At 43.7% G+C, this 23,125-nt stretch overlaps 1 protein-coding gene across 1 annotated transcript in view; it reads right to left on the minus strand.

Moving 5' to 3' along the window:
• ADCY10 (adenylate cyclase 10) overlaps positions 1–23,125 on the minus strand; it is an 803,671-nt gene that overhangs the window by 100,605 nt on the left and 679,941 nt on the right. The window contains exon 32 of the mRNA XM_033944139.1: positions 6,924–7,039. Coding sequence (XP_033800030.1) covers positions 6,924–7,039 — 116 coding nt within the window. The remainder of the gene's footprint in view (positions 1–6,923; positions 7,040–23,125) is intronic.

The following is a 23,125-nucleotide window of genomic DNA, read 5'->3' on the forward strand; positions in this document are numbered from 1 at the left end:
CCTATCATCGGGCCTCTTCTCCCCTGAAATGGGACGCATTGCACTGACCCCCCTACTGAAGAAAGCTGACCTAGACCCCTCCTCCCCATCCAATTATCGCCCAATAGCAAACATTCCGCTCCTAACCAAATTGCTAGAGTCCATCGTCTCCTCCCAACTCTCAGCCTACCTGGAAAGATTCTCTGTCCTCCTACCCTATCAATACGGCTTCAGACCCAACTTCAGTACCGAAACCCTCCTGGCCTCCCTAATCTCGAAGATCCAACAATTTCACTCTCACAAAAAATTTGCCGTTCTCCTTCAATTCGACCTCTCTGCTGCCTTTGACGTTGTCCACCATGACATTCTAATCTTCCTACTCTCCGAGATAGGCATTAGTTCTACAGTCCTTGACTGGTTCTCGAACTTCTTACGTTCTCGCTCTTACACCGTCACCAAACATGGTTCCTCTTCCTCCCCATGGAAACCGACTTGTGGAGTCCCACAAGGCTCCCCCCTTTCTCCCATCCTCTTCAACATTTATATGTCCTCCCTGAATCTTCTCCACCTATCCCCCCTAGAAACACTCTACACTTACGCCGACGATATCCTGGTCTTCATTGAGACCGACGCGAACCTCACCAATCTCGCAGCTAACATTTCTTCTTGCATAACCAAACTTCAATCCTGGGCTCACACTGTACAAATGAAATTGAACGAGTCCAAAACTAAACTACTTTGGCTCGGCCCTAAACTTGATCAATTACCCACTTCCATCCCACTGCCCACAGGCTCCTCTCTACAGCTGGAATTCTCTAGCAAAGTTCTGGGCATCACCATAGATTCATCATTATCCTTCAACGACCACCTCAACTCCCTGATAAAAAAATGCTTTTGCAGCCTTCACATGCTGAGGAAAGTGAGATCCTGCTTCCACCAAAAACACTTTGCCGTCCTCGTACAATCCATTATCCTCTCCAGATTGGATTATTGCAATTCCATTTACCTAAGCTTAACAAAGAAAAGCCTCCACAGACTCCAACTAATCCAGAACACCGCGGCCAAACTTATCTTCTCAAAAAGTAAATTTGACCATGTCACACCGCTCCTATCCAAACTCCACTGGCTTCCCGTTATTTCCAGGGTCTACTTTAAATGTGCCTGCCTAACCTTCAAGATCCTCCACGGTATCCTTCCTCCTTTTATCCCTCTATCCTGGAATTTCTCAAATCCAACCTCCACTAGATCCACTCAAAAATTAAAACTATCCTACCCCTCCCTTGTTGGTAAACTTGGCTCTTCCTTCCCTTTCAGAATCACTCAGCTCTAGAACAGTCTCCCTTCCCCTCTCCGCAATTTGAGCCCCCTTCTACCATTCCGTAAGCATCTGAAGACCTGGCTCTTCTCCAGAACGTAACCCCGTCCCGCTCCTGGCACTCTCACACCAACCTCTCTTCTCTCATACTTATATAATTCCACTGGAGTTCCGTTCCTTCCCTAACCATGTAAACCGTGTCGAGCTCCATCTGCGGAGATGAAGCGGTATATAAACCCAAGATTTAGATTAGATTAGATTAGATTATACTTACACTTAACTTTTAAAAGAGCTTGCAACGTAGAATTTTCCCATTTTCCAATCAATTTTGACTCCAAGAACTTAATTTCTTGCTCTGACTTGAAAAATTGCTTTTTTAGTTGTTTTTTAGTATAAGCTGAGAATGATATAATTTGTCCTCTCATGGTTGCCTTAAAGGCATCCCACAAGGTTTCTATAGAGACTTCTTCTGTACTGTTAATTTGAAAATATTCATTAATTTTTAGTTGAAAATCTTCACAAAATTTTGGGTATGCAAGCAGTGCATTATCAAACCTCCAAACAGGCCTAACATTATCTTGATCAGTAAAATTTAAGCTAATCCACACATCACCATGATCTGATAAAATTATTGGATCTATAGAAGCTTGAATAACATTTTGTACTAACTTATCTGAAACGAAAATATAATCAATTCCTAGAAAAAGATTTATGAACATGTGAACAAAATGAAAATTCTCGATCATTAAAATGAAGAATTCGCCAAATATCCTTTAAATTACAGGAATTTACAAAATTATCCAAACCTAATGACTTTAAAATTGGGGGTTCGGGAGGTGCGGTCATGGGAGGGCGTTTCGAGGGCAGGAGGGCCTGGGAACCCTCCTGCCCCTATTTTAGTGAGGGTGGGGGGTAGGGGGTCCACCTGGGCAGGAGGGGTTGGGCTCCCTCCTGCCCAATCTTGTAGGGGGTGGGGGTCACGTGACCAGGAGGGCTTGGGCTCCCTCCTGGCGCCATTGGACTCAGGGGGGGATTAGAGATCGCGGGGCAGGAGGGCTTGGGCTCCCTCCTGCCCCAATAGTGTGTGTGTGTGTGTGTGGGGGGGTGATGGATCACGGCAGGAGAGATTGGCCATCTCTCCAGCTGCGATGCGATCACTCCTCTACCTGAACTGCCACAACCCGCGGCAGGAGAGATTGGGCATCTCTCCTGCCACGGGTCACGGTAGTTAGGGTAGAGGGGTGATCGCATCGTGGTATGGGAGATGAGGCATCTCTCCTGCCGCGATGGTTGAGGTGGAGGGGGTAGGTTGCCGGGCCGCTGAACTGATTGCGCCAGCCACGATCAGCTCAGTGGCCCCTTTTTGGCACTTATACCTGTTTTGACTTGGTCTAAGTCAAAGCGTATAAGTGCCGACTAGGCAACCTGCCTAAAGTTTTGGTTATACCTGCTGCACGCCAAGGTCTAGGTCGGCCCAACTCCCGCCCATTGCCCGCCCTTTCCCCTCCTCTAAAAACGCCTCTTTTCTCTCTGTGCGTTTAGAGACAGGGGAAAGGCCTAAGCTGGTTTTAGATACGTCTAAAACCAGCTTTGATTATGGGTACTTGGACGATCAGGTTTTTTGATCGTCCAAGTAACCATTTAGGCCACTTTTTAGACATTTTTTTTTTCCAACTTCTTTATTCATTTTTCATCTTACATCAAGTACACAATAATACATAATTTGAAACTTTTATACATTACTTGAGATTCATTCAATTATGATTTTACATACATAAATTTATTCCCTCCCCACCCACTCTTCCCACAAGTAATTTAATTCAAAATATCTGTAAAACCAAATCCCTCCCAACCTCCCCATTATTAATAAATAAGCAATACAATCAGAACCCTTTCCCCAATACCCTCTCTATTATTTCAATAGAAAAAAATGGTGTTTAATCAGTACAAAAAGATGTCAATGGCTCCCATATTTTAATAAAAGTCTTATAATTTCCATTTTTTACAGCTAATGATCTTTCCATTTTAAACATGTAACATAAAGAATTCCACCAAAAGTTGAAATTAAGTCTACTGCAATCCTTCCAATTGTTAGTAATATGTTGAATGCAGTGTTCCCTCTAAGCGGGCGGGTGTTGTGAGCAAACTTTTTTCACCGTGAGCCAAAAATATCGGGCGCCAGCAAGTTATGAGCCAACTCGCCCGATTCTCCTCTCGCCGCCCTGCCATCTGCCGTACGCCTCTTCCGATCGTGCGCTGTGACGAGAAACGTGTGCGCTGCGATGTAATATTTTGTACGCCAGCGCAGCTTAGCGGGAACACTGGTTCAAATGGTTTTATTTATTTCCCCAAATTTATTTTTGTTATACGCATTGAAAATATTTGATATTGCGTTTAAATCAAAATCTCAATAAACTTGAAACGAGTGCCCGTGAGATTGTGGGAGGGTTAAATACTCAAAACTTAGAAGTTTTTGCTACGCCAGCTTTCTGGTATCTTTACATACAGTGGCGTACCTAGCATATGTAACATCCGGGGCCCATCATTTTTTGGCACCCCCCCCCATCTGTAAGAAAAACATGATTTTTAGTAACAAACCACACGTCACACATGAGTACCTAGGAAAAGGCAGCATCTTACATATTGCAGTGAGCAGTACATCAATACACCCATTGTAAAACTAAACAAGCCAGACCAGCACAGATCAATCCTACACCGTCAATCCTAACAGAAAACCATGTCTTTCGAACACACAGAACACAGAAAACACCTTCGCCTAGTAAGGAATATGTAATCACAAACTAACCCCTCCCTCTTTTACAAAACTGTAGTGTGGATTTTAGCTACGGAGGTAACAGCTCTGATGCTCATAAAATTCTGAGCATCAGAGCTGCTACCACCAAGGCTGGTGCTAAAAACGCTTCACAGTTTTGTAAAAGGGGGGATAAAATAAAAATACATAGACAAAGGTTAAATTGAACCAGCAAGAAGCTGGACTCTGCATACAATGCTTCACAGAAACAGTGACACATGTCTCCTAAAGCAATAAATAAATAGAAATTTTTTTCTACCTTTGTCTTCTGTGGTTTCTCCTTTCCTCATCTTCTTGTAACTCTCTTCCTTCCATCCACTGTCTGCCGTCTCTCTTCCCCTATATGGCATCTTCTCTCCTTCTATGCCCCTTCCAGAAACTGTATGCCTCCCCCTTCCATCTCTCCTTTCACCCCATTGGTTTGGCATCTCTCTCCTCGCCTTCCCTCTCCCACACCTCTCCTCATAGTCTGGTATCTCCCCTTCCCTGATTCTCTGGCATCTCTCTCCTTTCCTTTTCTTCCATCTTTTGCTCCCCCTCCATGCTCTCACATCTCCCCCTTCCTTTTCCCTTAGACTGGCATACCTTCCTCCTACGCTCCAAGCCCTGGCATCTCCTTTAATTCCCTCCCTCGTCTTCCTTCTCCCTCCAGCTGGGTACCGCAACACTCTTCCCTGCAGCTCTGCACTTCCCCACAATTGCCATGCTTCGGTTCCTCTTCTTCCTTCCTTCCTCCCCCCCCCCCCGCGGGACCCTGCGGCACCATCAACTCTTACTCCCTCTAATGTCGGCCCTGCAGCTCCGGACTTCCTCGCGCCTTCTCCCCTCCCCCTTTGGATCGCTATTATTTTAAATGTTGTAGCCGCGGAGCTGTATCCGTCAGTGGAGATGTCTAACCTCGGCCTGCCCCGGAACTCTTACTGCAGCAGCCGCCCGTCTAGGCAGGAACAGGAAGTCACTGTTGCAGTAAGAGTTCCGGGGCAGGCCGAGGTTAGACATCTCCACTGATGGATACAGCTCCGCGGCTATAACATTTAAAATAATAGCGATCCAAAGGGGGAGGGGAGAAGGTGCGAGGAAGTCTGGAGCTGCAGGGCCGACATTAGAGGGAGTAAGAGTTGATGGTGCCGCAGGGTCCCGCGGGGGGGGGGAGGAAGGAAGGAAGAAGAGGAACCGAAGCATGGCAATTGTGGGGAAGTGCAATCCCCCCAATGCGTCCCCTTACCTTACCTTACCTTACCTCCCCTTACCCTTGCGACGCGTGCGCGCGCCGTGAAGAGAAACTTGCGCGCTGCGATGTAATATTTTGTGCGCGAACGCAGGCCAGCGCAGCTTAGCGGGAACACTGGTTGAATGGCGACTCCAGTCATGATTAATAAAAGTTTATTATTAAATGAGGATAACTGACTCTTTTTTCTCATAGCAGTTCCAAATAATACCTTATAACAAGATAGTGCTACATGATTTTCCAGTAAACCATTTATTTTATCCCAGATGGAATTCCAAAAGGTTAAGATATAGAGACAATAAAACAAAAGATGATCTAAAGTCCCTATTGCAAGATTACAATTCCAGCATCTATTTGACTTTGAACTATTTAACTTCTGTAATCTAACTGGGGTCCAAAATGCTCTATGCAAAAGAAAAAAACATGTTTGTCTCATAGATGCAGACATAGTACATTTCATTCTCCAAGACCAAATTTGTGGCCATTGAGAAGCCGAAATCTGATGCTTAATCTCAATGCTCCAAATATCCCTAAGGCCATTTTTTGGTTTCTTTTTAACCAAATCATTAATAGTTTTATACCACTGCGCGGCCTGGTGTCCCAGAAAGTCTACCTGAAAGCATGAGAATTCCAAACTATATTGAGTATTAAGACTTTTCCATTCAGGGAACCCTGCCTGAATGGCCTGCTTCAATTGCAACCATCTAAAACTTTGTGATTTATTGAGCCCAAATTTATGTTGCAATTGTATAAAATCAAGCAATTTACCATTTAGAATAACATCATTTAACATCCGTATTCCTTCAATTATCCAGTGCTCCCAAATGATCTTAAAACCGCCAATTTGAATCTTGGGGTTTAGCCAAATGGTTTGATTTGTTGACTTGCTGATAGGAATAGCAGTTAAGTTATTAACAAATCGTAATGTTTTCCAAGTGTCCATTAAAATTCTGTTTTCCTTATATAATCTGGGCATCTTGATACTAAGAACATGACTAAGATGTAAAGGAAACATGAGTCGCCATTCCAAATATAACCAATTAGGAGTGTATTCAATGAACTCCGGGAGGACCCAATACATACCTTAACGTAAAATATAGGCCTGATGATACCTATAGAAATTTGGAAAATTTACCCCACCCTCTTTGATTGGCTTTTGTAAAGATACTAGAGCAATTCTGGGAGTTTTACCAAGCCAAATAAATTTAGTAAGTAACGAATTCAATTTTTTATAAAAAGACCCCTGAAAAAACACTGGTATCATTCCCATTTGATAACAAACCACAGGCAATATCATCATTTTAACCGTTTGAACTCTCCCCCAACAGGACAAATGTAATGGATTCCACTGCTCACATAATTCTGTTACCTTTTTTAGTAACAGCTTTTCATTCTCCTTAACTGTGTCATCTAACGTGGTTTTGATCCAAATTCCTAAATATTTTAAACCATTTTAAACATTTTTTTCTTTTGATTATGAGCCTCATAGTCATTAAGCGGAGAAGAAAATTTTTACATAAATCAATACAAATGTAGTATCACCAGTACCGCTCTCCACCTGCAGTATGACTGGGTAACAGCCCACTTACCACACTGAAGAAGCAGGTCTAAGCAGAACATGTAGTACCAGGCACTGATGCTGATGTCTTGATGGCTGTCCTTGAGTTCTTCCAGCCTGTGGATCACTGTCACACTCTCGCTAAACCTGGGGGAAGGAGGAAGTTCCAGTTTAATAACCAACATTGCCTTCACATAGTTTTGCAGGGCTTGTGAGCCGAATAGTGGGATCATAAGTCCCGTTTTGAGATCCCCTGTCCCATTGTCCCCATACACAGCTTCGGGATGCTGAAATATCCCATTTTCAGGGACAGCATCTCGAAGCTGTGTATGGGGACAATGGGACACGTAATTGCTTCCCCTCCCTCCCTCCCTCCGTGCTGCGCAAAAGCTAGCCTGCCTGCCTGCCTCCCTCCAGCGCCGAAGCCTGCCCCCCAGACCAGCCCCGCTGCTGCTTGCTACCCACCAAAGCCTACTGCCGCTTCAAACCTCCCCCCCCCCGGGTCTGCCGCCGCTGCTGCATGCTACAACTAAAGGAAGGTTCAGGAGCCGACCCACAAACCTTCTTCCCGATGTCAATTCTGACATCGGAGAGGAAGTTCTGGGCCAGCCAATCGCTGCCTGGCTGGCCCGGAACTTCCTTTCCGATGTCAGAATTTATGTTGGGAAGAAGGTTTAGGTCAGCTTCCCTCCCTCCTACTCCTTCGCTGCTCTTTCTCCCCTAAGTGCGATTTCAGGGCAGCGTTACCCATGTGCATGGTGGCATTACCCTTGCACCTCTTGCGCAACTTGCTGCCGGGTGCAGGAAGCGGAGTGGCCAGATAGATAAAAAACAACAAACCAGCCAACCAAGCCAGGCCAGTGATAAACCATGGGAGGGCCGGGCTGCTGTATGTTTGGCTGAGGACGGGAGCGGAGCCGGGGTAGCTGACCAGGGCAGTGAGCCTTCCCTGCGGCTGTCAGAGGGCCTCGGCTCTGCACAGGCCTGCTGGGCTCAGAGCAAAGGAAGAGGGCTCAAGCGAATGCTCTGCTTATAGGCCCAGGCTGCGCTGGTGCGGTGAGATTCCTGCAGGGAGAAAGCCTGCAGGTGAGGAGCGGGTCCTTGTCACTGCCTGCAACTGGCCTTGGGGAGGGAGGCGGCTCAAGGAGGACAATAGTAGAAGTCCACACATGAACTGAAGTGGCTGTTTGACACTGAATGAGGATGAGACCTTGCTAGTATATACTTTTCAAACTACTTTAAGGCATGTATTTGTTCTATATACCTTAGTGTAATTAATAGAGGATTTTTTTTCTTACATCTTAATCCCCATCCCTACTAATTGACTTGGATTTTGCCTATATGATTGTATTTATTTTATATTATTGCTTTTAATATGTTTATGTTGCAGCCCTCCTTGTTTTAATTATGAAAAGGGAAGCTGACCTTACCAGGCAGTGGGATGGGGGGGGGGGAAGAGAGAAATGCTGATGCACCCAATGGGGGGGGGGGGGGGGGGAGAGAAATGCTGATGCACCCAATTGGGGAGAGCTTGAGAGAAGGAGGGAGAAGGAAGACCAGTAAAAGGAGAGGTGAAGAAAGAGAGATGCCAAGACCATGGGAGGGAGGAGAAGGAAAGGAGATACCAGCCCATGGAGGGGGAAGGAAGGGAAGGAGACAGATACTAGACAAGGGAGAAGGAGGGAGGGAGGGGAAGGAAGGAGAGAAAATGCCAGAGAATAGAGGGAGAGGGAGAGATAAAAGAGAAGTAGAGCAGAGAGATGTCAGGGCATGGGGGTAGGGAAGGGGAACTAAGGAGACAGATGCCAGTACAGAGGGAAAGGAAGGAAAGGAGATGTCAGAGCATGAAGTGGGAGGGAGAGATAGAAGAGAAGTAAAGGGTGGGATTGGGTGGGATAGAAGGCAGGGTTCGGTGGGACATGGGGTGGGGTGGGGCAGGGGGGCCCAGTGGACTTGTGTGCCTAGGGGCCCTCAACAAATTAATCCTGCCCTGGGGGGGAGGGGGTTTGAAGTGGCAGTAGGACAGGCTTTGGCGGGCAGCAAACAGCAGTGGGGGCCAGTCCAGGGGGGCATGTTTCGGCACTGGAGGGATGGAGGCAGACAGGTAGGCTGGCTTTAGCATGGCAGGGAGGGAGGTAGGCTGGCTGGCTTCAGGGGAGGGGGTGGGACATAGGCTGGAAGGCAGTGAGGAGGGCCAAGGTACAAAGGAGAACTAACACTGGATCTTGGGGCACTAAGGACATGGGAAGGAGGCATTTGGGGCACCAAGGACATAGGAAGGAGGTACTGGGGGCACTAAGGCCACAGGAAGGGGCACTAAGGACATAGGAAGGAGGCATTGGGGGCACTAAAGACATAGGAAGGAAGGAGGGAGGGAATAGAAAGGGACAATTGTTGGGCCTGAGTGCAGAAAGAAAGAAATTAAAGAAAGGATACACAGTCAGAAGGAAACGCAACTAGAGACTCATGAAATCACCAGACAGCAAAGGTAGGAAAAATGATTTTATTTTCAATTTAGTGATCAAAATGTGTCTGGAGAAAGACACACTTAGCTTCATGTGATCTTCCATTTATCATTTTTTTAAGTTCACTGCTCCACCTTTCATTTGTGAAGTCTTTGGGGTCCTTATACTAAAGTGCATTAAAATTTAACGTGGGCATGATAACTGCAAACTGTACCTGGCATTTTTTGAGAATTTTCCCACTTGTGAACTAATGTTACTATTTTTTTTTAACCTTTATTCATTTTTACAACATACTACATACAAGTGTATCAGGAAATAACATTTGTACTTAAAAGCATCACTTGATTTTCTATTATATTTATCTTAAATTAATAAAATTTTCCCCCCCGTTGCCCCTCCCTACCATATCATATGCATTCACTTATATTATACTATTAACGTGCTGTAAGTGCAGAGAGTTAATGCAGGAGGACTTTCTGCCTCCAATCTCGGAGATGCTCGGTGCTGATGTGTTAGCTCTGCATTAGCCAGTAAGTGTGTGGTAAGTAACATAGTAGATGACGGCAGATAAAGACCCGAATGGTCCATCCAGTCTGCCCAACCTGATTCAATTTAAAAAAATTTTTTTTTTTTTCTTCTTAGCTATTTCTGGGCGAGAATCCAAAGCTTTACCCGGTACTGTGCTTGGGTTCCAACTGCCGAAATCTCTGTTAAGACTTACTCCAGCCCATCTACACCCTCCCAGCCATTGAAGCCCTCCCCTGCCCATCCTCCTCCAAACGGCCATACACAGACACAGACCGTACAAGTCTGCCCAGTAACTGGCCTAGTTCAATCTTTAATATTATTTAATAGTATAGTGTGCTAGCTGACTAACGCTTCCGTTCCCCTCTCTGCACATGAAGTCATGCCCTCAATTTCATTTTGAACTTCCTGATTCATAAGAATCATCCAAAGCAATGTTGACATTCACTAATCCTACAAACAATGAACAATTTTACACTTAGGGCTAGATGCACTAAACACGGTCGCTAAGACCCTGTGAGTCACTGCTGGCCGATTTTTTGTCCGATTGTGGAACAGCGATCGATGTTCCAAACCCATCCAATCGGTCACTGTGAGAGCGACTTAGACACATGCACAGAATAGTCCAGTTGATACAACCACAATGTATACATGCGCCAAGATTTACTATATAAGTCAGAGGCATGGCTTATTGTAGTGATTTAGGGAGGGGGTGGAGAGGTAGCAGTAGACTATGTAAATGTGGAAAATAAATGAGGGTTGTGCTGGCCCCCAGCTCATACATATATTTTTTAATCAATAAATTTGTATTGGGGCGTGGCTTGGACAAGTATCCTGATAGTTGGGTGAAACATTACCTCCGTGTTAACACGCTATATTTTTTAAAAGTTAAGCTACAAAAATTTGTTGTTTTTTTTTCACCGTTTTAAATTCTTTATTCATTTTTGCAAGTTACAAGTGTAGCAGATAAACTCATATGAACTTAAAAATACACACTTGATTAACTCTCATATAATACATTAAGTATAACAATTCATTACAAATTAATATTCTATAATATTTTAAATATTATGTAATAAACCTAATATTTAAATTATTCTTATTAAATATAAAATCCTCCCCTCCCATCCCTCCCATCCCAATATTACATACAAGTACCATTACATTGAAACTATTGATATAATCATATATTATGAAATAACAAAAATAAAACCCACCTATTTCCCTTCTAATCAAATATCTTATCTTGGGAAAAGTTAATCATTCATTACAAAAATCTGTTAATGGTCGCCAGATCTTCTGAAATTTACCAAAATATCCTTTTTGCGTTGCTATTGTACATTCCATTTTGTATATATGACATACAGAATTCCACCAAAAGTTGTAATTTAACCTGTCATACTTTTTCCAATTGTATGTTATTTGCTGTACTGCTACTCCAGTCAAAATAAATAAAAGTTTGTTGTTATTTGATGAGATTTGACTCCTTGCTCTCATTGTTGTTCGAAATAAAATAGTATCATATGTCAAGACTACCGGATTTTCCAACATCCTATTAATTTAAGGCCAAATTGATTTCCAAAATGATAAAACGAATGGACAATAGAATAAAAGATGAAAAAAAATAAAAGATGATAAAAGCTACAAAAATTTGGATTGAAGAAGAAAAATCCTCAATAACATCGGGTAATGGCATCTGGAAAGCAAAACAAGAGTGATTTGGGTGCTGGAGGGTCCGGTATGGGAAGTAATAAAAGATCTAAGCTGGAGCAGGCAACCCCATCTAAAGTTCCATTGCCGGCAGAGGATAATCCTGATGTTATGACTGAGCTGCGGCAAATCAAAGAGATTATTTTGGATATCTCTAAGAAATTGCAGAAGGCAATTGATGCTGCTGCAATCCTTACTAAACAAGTGGATCTGGCTGAGAGCAAAATATCTCTTTTGGAGGAGAAATCGGAACAAGTGCATAGTGAGATGATGCATAATAAAACGGTTTGGAAGGAAATGGAAGTACATAAGTACATAAGTAGTCGCCTCCGCCGGGGCAGACCAGAGGTCCATCTAGCCCGGCGGTCTGCTCACGCGGCGGCCCATCAGGCATATTGCCTGATCTGCGGTCCTTGACTAATTTTATGCCTACCTCAACACTTATCTCTAAACTTTCCACTGCTCTTATCTGTACCCCTCAATCCCTTTGTCCTCCAGGAACCTATCCAGGTCATCCTTGAAACCCTGTACTGTGCTATTTCTTATTACGGCCTCCGGAAGGGTATTCCATGTGTCCACCACCCTCTGTGTGAAGAAGAATTTCCTTGCGTTTGTTTTAAACCTGTCCCCCTTCAATTTCATCGAGTGACCCCTTGTTCTTGTGGTTTCTTTCAAATTGAAAAATCTATCCTTGTCAACCTTTTCGATGCCCCTCAGGATCTTGAAGGTCTCTATCATATCTCCTCTGAGTCTCCACTTTTAAACAAAACCTTAAAGATTGCTTGAACCGTGAGAGAAGAAATAATTTGCGTATTATTGGGATGCCTGAAGGTGTGGAGAAGAACGATCCTATAACTTTTCTTGAGCAATTCCTGCCTAAAGTGTTACCGTTAAAATCTAAGGTTCCACTTGAGATTGAAAGAGCGGACAGAATACTTACACAAAGAATACACTCTCAAAAAGGACCAAGGACTCTGATTTTTAAGCTCCTGCGTTATCAACATGCGGTGGAAATATGTCAACTAGCCAAAGAAAATAGAAACCTAAAGTGTCAGGACGCAAGAATACATATCGTGCCTGACTTTGCTAAAGAAACTGCATTGAAAAGGAAGCAACTATTAGATCTGAGACCCCAATTGAGAGCACTGGGGGCCAGATATGGGCTCCTTTATCCTGCAGTAATGAAGGTTACTCTGGCAAATAAAACTCAAAATTTTACTGATCCTAAAAAGTTACAGGAATATTTAGAGCAATATGAGCAGCCAATGACTTCCTAATTGAAATTAATGAAGCTTTTACATTTTATTTTGTAAATATGATTTTTTAATTTATATACAACTATTGAAATCTTCATTTTATTTTGCGAAGTATAAAATGGGATATAAACTAAACTAAACTAAATCTTGGGTTTATATACCGCGCCATCTCCGCATTTGTGGAGCTCGGCACGGTTTACAGGAATTATAATGAGAAAGGAATTCCAAGGAAGGGTTGGGTGAAGATCGGAGAAGGAATAGTGTTAGCGGTTAGGATGTACGAAGGAGGGAGAGTTAGGTTTTTGAGAAAAGCCAGGTTTTCAGACGCTTGCGGAAGGGTTGTAGAGTACTCAGGTTCCGAAGAGGGGAGGCAAGACCGTTCCAGAGCTCGATGAATCTGAAGAGGAGGGAAGTCCCCAGTTTTCCAGGGTGGGAAATGTCTTTTAGTGAGGGGAAGGATAATTTCGATTTTTGGATAGGTCTGGTGGTATTAAGATTTGAGGAATTCCAAGAAAGAGGAATTAATGGAGGGAGGATGCCGTGGAGGATCTTGAAAGTTAGGCAGATGCATTTGAAGTGAACTCTGGAAATCATTGGGAGCCAATGAAGCTTGGAAAGGAGCGGTGAGACGTGGTTGAATTTACTTTTTGCAAAGATGAGCTTGGCCGCGGCATTTTGAATCCGTTGGAGTTTGTGAAGGTTTTTCTTCGTTAGGCTGATGAAGATAGAATTGCAGTAGTCCAGTCTGGAGAGGATGATGGATTGGACGAGAACAGCAAAATGTTTTTGATGGAAACAGGATCTTACTTTCCTCAGCATGTGTAGGCTGAAGTAGCATTTTTTTACCAGGGAGTTGAGGTGGTCATTGAAGGACAGTGTAGAGTCTATGATGACGCCCAGGACCTTGCTGGAGAATTCGAGTTGCAGAGTGGAGCCAGAGGACAGTGGAATTGAGGTGGGTAGCTGAGCTAATTTTGGGCCGAGCCAAAGTAGTTTTCTCTTGGATTCATTCAGTTTCATTTGGACGGTGTTGGCCCAAGATTGGAGATTCGAGATACAAGAGGATATGTTCTCTGAGAGATTGGTGAGGTTCGAGTTGGTCTCGAGAAGGACGAGGATGTCATCAGTGTAGGTGTAAATTGTTTCAAGGGGGGATAAATGGAGGAGTTTTAGAGAGATCATGTAAATGTTGAAAAGAATAGGAGATAAAGGTGAGCCTTGCGGGACTCCACAGATTGGTATCCAGGGGGGGGGATGAGGTGCCATTCCTATTGATAATGTAGGATCGGGAACGGAGGAATTTAGAGAACCATTCAAGGACTGTGGAGGTGATACCGATCTCGGAGAGTTGGTAGATCAGAATATCATGGTGAACAACGTCGAAAGCGGCGGACAGATCGAATTGAAGGAGGACGGCGAACTTGTTACGGGAGTGAAGTTGTTGAACCTTGGAGATTAAGGAGGTCAATAGGGATTTGGTGCTGAAATTGGGGCGAAAGCCATATTGGTAAGGTAGGAGAATGGAGAATTTCTCAAGATAGGATGAGAGTTGGGTCGATATGATGGTCTCGAGCATCTTGGTTAAGAGAGGAATATTTGCTATTGGGCGATAGCTGGATGGAGAGGAGGGGTCGAGGTCGGGTTTTTTCAATAGAGGGGTTAAGGCGATATGGCCCATTTCTGGGGAGAAAAGGCCTGCATGCAGGGCGGAGTTTAGGAGAATGGTAATGGAAGAGATGGCCTGAGTGGGTATTTCCTCGTAGAGGTAGGAGGGGAAAGGGTCTAAAGAACAGTTGCAAGATTTCAGTTTGGAACAGAGTTTAAGGATGATGGATTCGGGTACGTGCTCAAAGGCTGCCCAGAATCTGTCGGCTGGGATATTGCTAGAGGCCGTTGGAGTAGGGAAGGGGTTAATGAGCACTAGGGCGTTGTAGGAGATTGTGGGTGGGAAGGAGCAGCGTAGGGTAGTTACCTTTTCATTGAAGAATTTTGCTAGAGCTTCGGATGAGGGAGAGGAGGGGAGAGAGGTGGAGTCTTTTTTGGAGGTTAGAGAGCGCCAGATTTTGAAAAGTGTACTGCTCTGGTTGTTGGATTTGGATATAGTCTCGCCGTAGAAGTTCTTCCTAGCTTTTTTCAGTGCTGAATTGTAGAGCTTAATGTTGGCTCTCCAGGTCTGTCTGTCTATGGGGGAGTTAGATTTTTTCCATATGCGCTCTAGGGCTCGACATTTCTGCTTTAGTTCTCTGTGATAAGGGAGGTACCAGGGGGCTTTGCGAGGGTAGGAGATGGGTTTGGTGGAAAGGGGGGCGAGGGAGTGGAAGGTGGACTCGGAGAGGGAGGTCCAGTTATGCCAGTTGGATTCGGGGTCTGCGAGCTTGGGAGTGGAGGAGAGTTGTTTGAGAAATTTTGTCCAGAACAGGTCGCCTGAAATTTTTTTGCGAAAGGTGATGGAATTAGAGGAGGGGGTAGGGGCCCCAAGATGCGACATGAAGATGGGTAGGCAGAAGGTCCCGAGGAAGTGGTCAGACCAGGGGACCTGTTCCCAGCGGGTGTCGTCGGCTGCGGTTTTGTAGGCGGTAAGGTCCAGGAAACTAATGAGGTCTAGAGTGTGTCCCTTTTCATGGGTTGGGGAAGGTGAAGGGGGGGGGAAAACCAAGAGAGATGAGGAAGTTCTTCAGTTCAATCGTATCCTTGTTGGTGTTGTCATCAAGGTGGAGATTGATGTCCCCAATGATCAAAAGTCTTTGAAATTTGAGGAAGGCGTTTGAAATGGTGTCGAGAACGAGATCAGAGGATTTGTTCCAAGGGGTAGGTGGGCGATAGAGAAGTAGGATACCCAGAGGGTGAGGTTGGAGTTCGTCATTAACCGAGGCAAGCATGTATTCTAGAGAGGTGTGGCTGCTCTTTTCGATGAGCTGGACATCGAAGAATGATTTGTAAATTAGTGCCAGGCCGCCGCCTTTTCGGATAGTTCTGGGAGAGAAGAGACCTTGGTAGTCGTGGGAGCAGAGTTCATTTTGTGTAAATATGTCGTCTTTTGTGATCCAAGATTCCGTGACGCATAGGAATCCCGGGTCAGAGTCTTCGAGTAGGTCCTTCAGGATTTGGATCTTATTGCAAACGGATCTGGCGTTGGAATAGAGTGTTGGGACTGGGGTGAGTGAGTCTGAAGCAAGGTTGGGGAGATTGGCGGAGTGAACAGGCTTTAGGGAGGCATGGTTGACTCTTCGAGGGTTTTTTTTGGAGGGATGGTTTCTGGTACGCAGCAGCGTGGGGATTTTGAGACCTGGGCAGATGTTAGCGTCGATTGAGGGGTCGGGAAGGTTGGGGGAGGGAGGTTTCAAGCAGGGGGAGGTGAATGGAGAAGAGCAGAGCAGGAGGAGAAGGAGCCATGAAGGCGGCTTCATGATGAGGGTACTATAGTTGTTTTGTTTTGTTTTTTCTTTTGGGGGGAGAACTTTATCGGGGGAAGAGCTAGGTAGTTTGTATCAGAAGAGGAAGAAGGTTGGCATGGAGCCCGAGCTTAGGGGAGGGTGCACTATGATATCTAGACTGGATAAGCGACAGGATAGTGAACTGGGTAGTCTGTGAGGTTGAGAACTGGATGATCAGCAGTAGGTGGGGTAAGAGTCAGAACAGTTGGAAAATCCAGACTTAGGTAGCAGGGTAATAACATGTGGGAATAGTAAGTGGCATGCAGTCAGCAATGTGTTCTCCTGTGTCGGGAGGGGGGCGGAGCAGGGCTCCCACGCTCCTCTCCTCGGTGCAGAGGGGGCCCGATGTGAAGGCAGGCTCCTCCGGTGTGGATGAATCAGCAATGTGCTCTCCTGTGTCGGGAGGGGGGCGGAGCAGGGCTCCCACGCTCCTCTCCTCAGTGCAGAGGGGGCCCGATGTGAAGGCAGGCTCCTCCGGTGTGAATGCAGTCAGCAATGTGTTCTCCTGTGTCGGGAGGGGGGCGGAGCAGGGCTCCCACGCTCCTCTCCTCGGTGCAGAGGGGCCCGATGTGAAGGCAGGCTCCTCCGGTGTGAATGCAGTCAGCAATGTGTTCTCCTGTGTCGGGAGGGGGGTGGAGCAGGGCTCCCACGCTCCTCTCCTCGGTGCAGAGGGGGCCCGATGTGAAGGCAGGCTCCTCCGGTGTGGATGAATCAGCAATGTGCTCTCCTGTGTCGGGAGGGGGGCGGAGCAGGGCTCCCACGCTCCTCTCCTCGGTGCAGAGGGGGCCCGATGTGAAGGCAGGCTCCTCCGGTGTGAATGCAGTCAGCAATGTGTTCTCCTGTGTCGGGAGGGGGGCGGAGCAGGGCTCCCACGCTCCTCTTCTCGGTGCAGAGGGGCCCGATGTGAAGGCAGGCTCCTCCGGTGTGAATGCAGTCAGCAATGTGTTCTCCTGTGTCGGGAGGGGGGTGGAGCAGGGCTCCCACGCTCCTCTCCTCGGTGCAGAGGGGGCCCGATGTGAAGGCAGGCTCCTCCGGTGTGGATGAATCAGCAATATGCTCTCCTGTGTCGGGAGGGGGGCGGAGCAGGACTCCCACGCTCCTCTCCTCGGTGCAGAGGGGGCCCGATGTGAAGGCAGGCTCCTCCGGTGTGAATGCAGTCAGCAATGTGTTCTCCTGTGTCGGGAGGGGGGCGGAGCAGGGCTCCCACGCTCCTCTCCTCGGTGCAGAGGGGGCCCGATGTGAAGGCAGGCTCCTCCGGTGTGAATGCAGTCAGCAATGTGTTCTCCTGTGTCGGGAGGGGGGCGGAGCAGGGCTCCCACGCTCCTCTCCTCGGTGCAGAGGGGGCCCGATGTGAAGGCAGGCTCCTCCGGTGTGAAATAAAACTGTTGGTGTTTAGAATCCTTACATTCTTTGAAGTGCAACAGACTTACAAAGACACGAGAATGGAACTTTGACATGAAAGGCACTTGGCAATGTCAGAGATGAGGGTTTTTCTTCTTCAAGGAAATGTGGAATGTATGCTTTTTATGTTTTTCTCTCCAAAGGATATGGTTTGTGTGGTTTGGATGCAGGAGGGCTGACTTGTATTTGAAGCATTGTGGATTGGTGGGAATGGCACTGTCCCGGCTAAATGTTTGAGATTGATTCATTTAGAAATGTTCTGACATATCTCAGGATTCAGCCAATGACCGTATACAAGAAGGAATGGTGATTGGCTAACGTTAACGTTTAGTCAGGTGGTTTGGAGGCGTGTCCGTTGAAGACGAAGAACTCGGAATTTTCAATTACAACATATGGACTTATGAAAATAACTTGGATTTCTTATACTAACATGACTGGTCCGAATATACAGATTTAATTGGATTTTGGGCTAAGGTGTCCTCTTTTGTGGTTCGTTCCGTCAGCACACCCTTAGCACTTCCTGTTGGGTCTTCCTCTTTAAATGTGACGAAGACAGGAATATATGGGGCTCCATCTTCTGCTTTTAGGGATGGACCTTGCTGTTCCTGTTGCGGCTGATTGGATCGTGTCACGGCCTGATGCGCGCTTGGAGCTTTACTTGAGCCGCTCGGCGTGGTCGATATCTCCGTTATACTGTTGAAAGTTCACAGATTCTCTAGGTAGAGATATAGGCTCTGGCATAGATACTTTCTTAATCAGCAAAATCCGTGACGAATACCCAGATAAAATCATGAATGCTTTTAGTGGTGTGCCTTCTCTTAATTAAAATATCTGACATTGTTATAGAATATATAATGTTTAGTTCACCAACTTGTAATGAATACAGATGGGTCATAGGAAGATATGGAGGAATAGGGTTTCACAAAATCTATATTTGAGATGGAGATTAGTATAATTTTTGATGTTAGTATCATTTCAATGTTTTTTTGTCTAACATTGATTTAATTAAAATGTTAGCTTACATTTTATTTTAGGATATTATATGAATTCATATCAATTGTCAGTGTACTCATAGTAAATGGGGATGTTTAGTTATATCTGAATTTTGGATACTAAGTTTATAATATATTTAATAATCATATATTAATGGCTAATTGTTATAAAATCCCTTATATTCAATTAATTATTTGATATAAGAGATTAAAGGTTTCCTTTTTGATATAAATGTAATGATTTATATTTTATATTTTTTTATTATTTGGGATAAAGTTTAGTAATGATATAGATGATAATTTAATGATTGGTAGAATTAATTTACAAATTTACAAATGGATTTTAAATGGGATTTAATTTTTTTTAATATGAATACTTTAGATATAATCTTATTATAATTTCTTAATATAAGATTATAAATGGAATTTGCAAATTAAATAGGTTATGTAAATTGAGGCAATGGTATATTCTTATTAATGGCATACAATGATATTATAATTTATTATATACAATGAAATTTTAATCAGTAATAATTAGATGAGGGGGAGTTTGTATGTTTAATAATTGGGTGTCTAATTGACTTAAATTATGTAAATTTAGACAATAGTACATTCTTATTAATTATATACAGTGATAATATAATTAGTAACTATTAGATGAGGGGGGATTTAATGTTTAATAATTGAGTGTCTAATTGATTCAAGTTTATAAATTTGTGGAAGTAGCTGATGTAAAATTAAGGTGTTAGCTTGTGGGGAGTTATTTTATACCTGACCTCAATCTGCGTTTCCAAGTTTTCGTATTTATTTGGGGGTGGGAGGGTGGGGATGGGAAGGGGATATATAATAAGGGGTTGGGTAAGGGATGGAGTTCTATGGAGTATCTCATTTATTGGGAAAAGGATTTATTACAATATATTCAGTGTTTAATTTGTGTTACAATATGCTATGATGATATTAATGGATCTTAAGATATTGTCTCTGAATGTTAATGGTCTGAATCATCCGATAAAAAGGAAAAAAGCATTGTTATTTTTAAAAAGGCAAAATGCGGATATTTGTTACATACAAGAGACTCACCTGTCAAATATTGAGTCTAAAAAACTGGAAGGTGGTTTGGTCAAACATTGTTTCTTCTCATCAGCTATAGGGAAAAAGGCGAGTGTTGCTATTTTAGTGAATAAAAAATGTTCTGCTTCATTTAAATTAAAGAAAAATCACAAGAACCTGAAAATAATTGGGAGGTGAAAAAATCAACAAGAAAAGCAAAAACCTCCCAAACCCCAAGAACTGGAACCAGACAAGGGGGAGAGACAAGAGCGGGGGCGGTAGAGCTACACAACACAATCTACGAATAATTTTTATGTATACACAGGAGAGCCCTCAGTCACACAGCCACCCACTGGGAACTCCCAGCGGTACAGGCTGTCACTTGGCTTACACCCAGAAGAGTGTTAACTGTGAAACATCCCCGGGCTCTACTCCGTGTTTTTTGTGATAAAGTGCACCCAACAGTGCTAAGTGTGAAAAAAGATATAAATAAATCAAAAAAACACACTCTACCATTCACAGCAATTGTCTCTACCCCTTGTCCAGGGGGCCAAAGTATCAAACGTCCATATCCAGCAAAGCAAAAAATACCAACAGGAAGTACTTAGCTTCTCCGTGGAAACAAACAGTCAGCAGAGATCTTGGTTCGTCCGACGGGACTCCGTTTCGGGGGTGCACACCCCCTTCTTCAGGAGCGGCTAGACTGCGCTGTGACCCTGCAAATCATCCGGCACAGCTTGGATTGACAGAGCGGACACCTCCCCCATCAGCTTTACAGCTCCTTCTGCCATCGCGCAGCGGAGGCGCGCCAGACACCTCCCCCATCAGGTCAGCTGATGCTCCATTTAAGCGGGCCTTCTGCGGCGCACGCTTTACCACTGCACCTTTGCACAAGCTATCTGGCACCTCAAAACTCTGTTTTTAATTCACCTGTATTTTAATTTTAAACTTTTAAACTTATCTTTGTTTTAATTATCTTACTGTTTAATTCTTTATCCAGCTTTATAGCTCCTTCTGCTGCCGCACAGTGGCGGCGCGCCGGACACCTCCCCCATCAGGTCAGCTGATGCTCCATTTAAACGGGCCTTCTGCGGCGCATGCCGCAGAGGCGCGCGCCGAAGGAGCGCGCAAAAGGAGCAGATCCTGCTCCTTAGTGCGCTCCTTCATGCGCAGCCAGAGGGCGCCACAAAATTTCGACCTTTTTGTCCCACTAACAGGACTAGAATAACATACATTATTAGTTTATTATATTTTTTACTGTAAGGTTTTTACTTCACTGGTAACCAGACTCTTGACTTTACCCAACCATTACAACCCAACATGTTAGCTAATTCATCCGGAAATAATATCCCATCATTCTGGGGCCATCGTCCTACAACACATAAAACAATCACTCCACTCTACTCTTCTCTTTTAAAAATTCCCATTACTACCTTTACTTGTAATAGTACAGAAACACGCAATATTAGTAGTTTAAGTTTTGGGCTAATTAATGCCAGATCTATCAAAAACAAATATCACTTAATAAAAGACGAAATCGATAATAAAAAATTACAAGCTCTATTCATTACAGAAACCTGGCTCGCAGAGGGAGAAGAAGCCTATCTATCGTACTGCTGCCCTCCCAATTACAACTACCTATTTAACCATCGTCATAACCGTAAGGGTGGAGGCTTAGCCGTCATCTATAAACACAATTTGCTAAATTTACTCGATCAATCCCCGAAAGCTGCCACAATCGAGTTTCTTCAAGTAAAATGCAATTTAAATAACCAACTTAATTTTCTTTTACTATACGTTCCACCACCTATAGATTTAAATAAACTTTCACTACTTCAAGACATTTTATTCGACTTCTCTTCTGCGACAACCACTCCATTTATTCTAGGTGACCTTAATATCCATTTCGACGACCCCACCAATTCTAATACTAAAGATCTACTTAATATTTTAACATCCCTCAATATACACCCACAAATAACAGTTCCTACCCACATAGCTAATCACACATTAGACATGATCTTCGTACCATTGTCCCAAAAGCCTAACATCTCAGATCTGTCGGTCGTGCCCGTTCCCTGGTCTGATCATCATTTCATAACTTTTACTTTTACTTTTTCTAAACTTAATCTTTCACATCTACTTCCTAAAACTAAAACCATTACTTTTAGAGATTTTAATAACCTCGACAACAAAGATATATCTTCAATTCTTGACCCAGAAATCTTAACCGCATTCTCTGACTCCATCGAAAATCAATTGTCTGCCTGGAACTCATCTTTGACATCCCTTCTTGATAAAGTATCTCCACTAACATCAAAAACTATTTCTCATCGTAGAATTATTAATCCTTGGTACACTTCAGAGCTTCAAATGATCAAACAACAATTGCGTTCTCTAGAAAGAAAATGGCGACAAAACAAAACACTCGACAATCTCCAAAAATATAGGGAAAACGTTTCATTATATAAGACCAAAATCAATCTGGCAAAGAAATCCTATTATTCCAATAAAATTGAAAAAGCAAAAAATTCTTCTATACTTTACAACATTTTAAAATCTATGGACCCAAAAAATAAATTAAACAATCCCATGCAAAAATCCTCATTAAAAGCTCAAGAACTAGCCGACGCATTCACTCAAAAGATAAATAATATTCGCAATTCCTTCTCCCAAAACACATTAACCAACTCTAAAACCACAGTTCAATCAGAACTCATTCCGACAGCAAAATGTTCAAATTTCAAAATCCCCTCACTTCAAGATATTGAATCCTTATTTCAACAAGTCAATTTAAAAAGTTCCCGATCCGAAATAATTCCACCTTTTTATTTGAAAAAACACTTCTCATATTTTGGCCCATTCATATTATCACTCATTCAGAATAGCTTACTCACCTCTACAGTCCCACCTCAATGGAAGACTGCTTCCATTACCCCTATCGTCAAAAATCATAAAATCAGCATCAATGAAGTATCCAGTTACCGCCCGATAGCAAATATACCATTTATTGCAAAACTAACAGAAAAACTGATTTTTAATCAACTTTCCGACTTCATCGAGAAAACAAATGCTTTACACCCTAATCAAACTGGATTTAGAAAATTCCACGACACCGAATATTCATTAATAGGCTTAACTTCGAATATCCAATACTATCTAGACCACCACAAATCTGTTATTCTTTTCTCTTTAGACATATCTGCTGCCTTTGACACCATAGATCACGATTTGCTTTTAAACAGACTTGAGGAAAAAGGAATAAATGAGAGAGTTTTAGAATGGTTTAATTCATATCTTGCTAATCGAACTTCCTTTGTTAGATTCAATAACGAAGATTCCATTTCTTATACATCAACATTTGGAATCCCGCAAGGATCCATTTTGTCCCCTTTATTAT

The sequence above is a fragment of the Geotrypetes seraphini genome, chromosome 5, assembly GCF_902459505.1.
Source record: "Geotrypetes seraphini chromosome 5, aGeoSer1.1, whole genome shotgun sequence".
NCBI classification, from domain to species: Eukaryota; Metazoa; Chordata; class Amphibia; order Gymnophiona; family Dermophiidae; genus Geotrypetes; species Geotrypetes seraphini.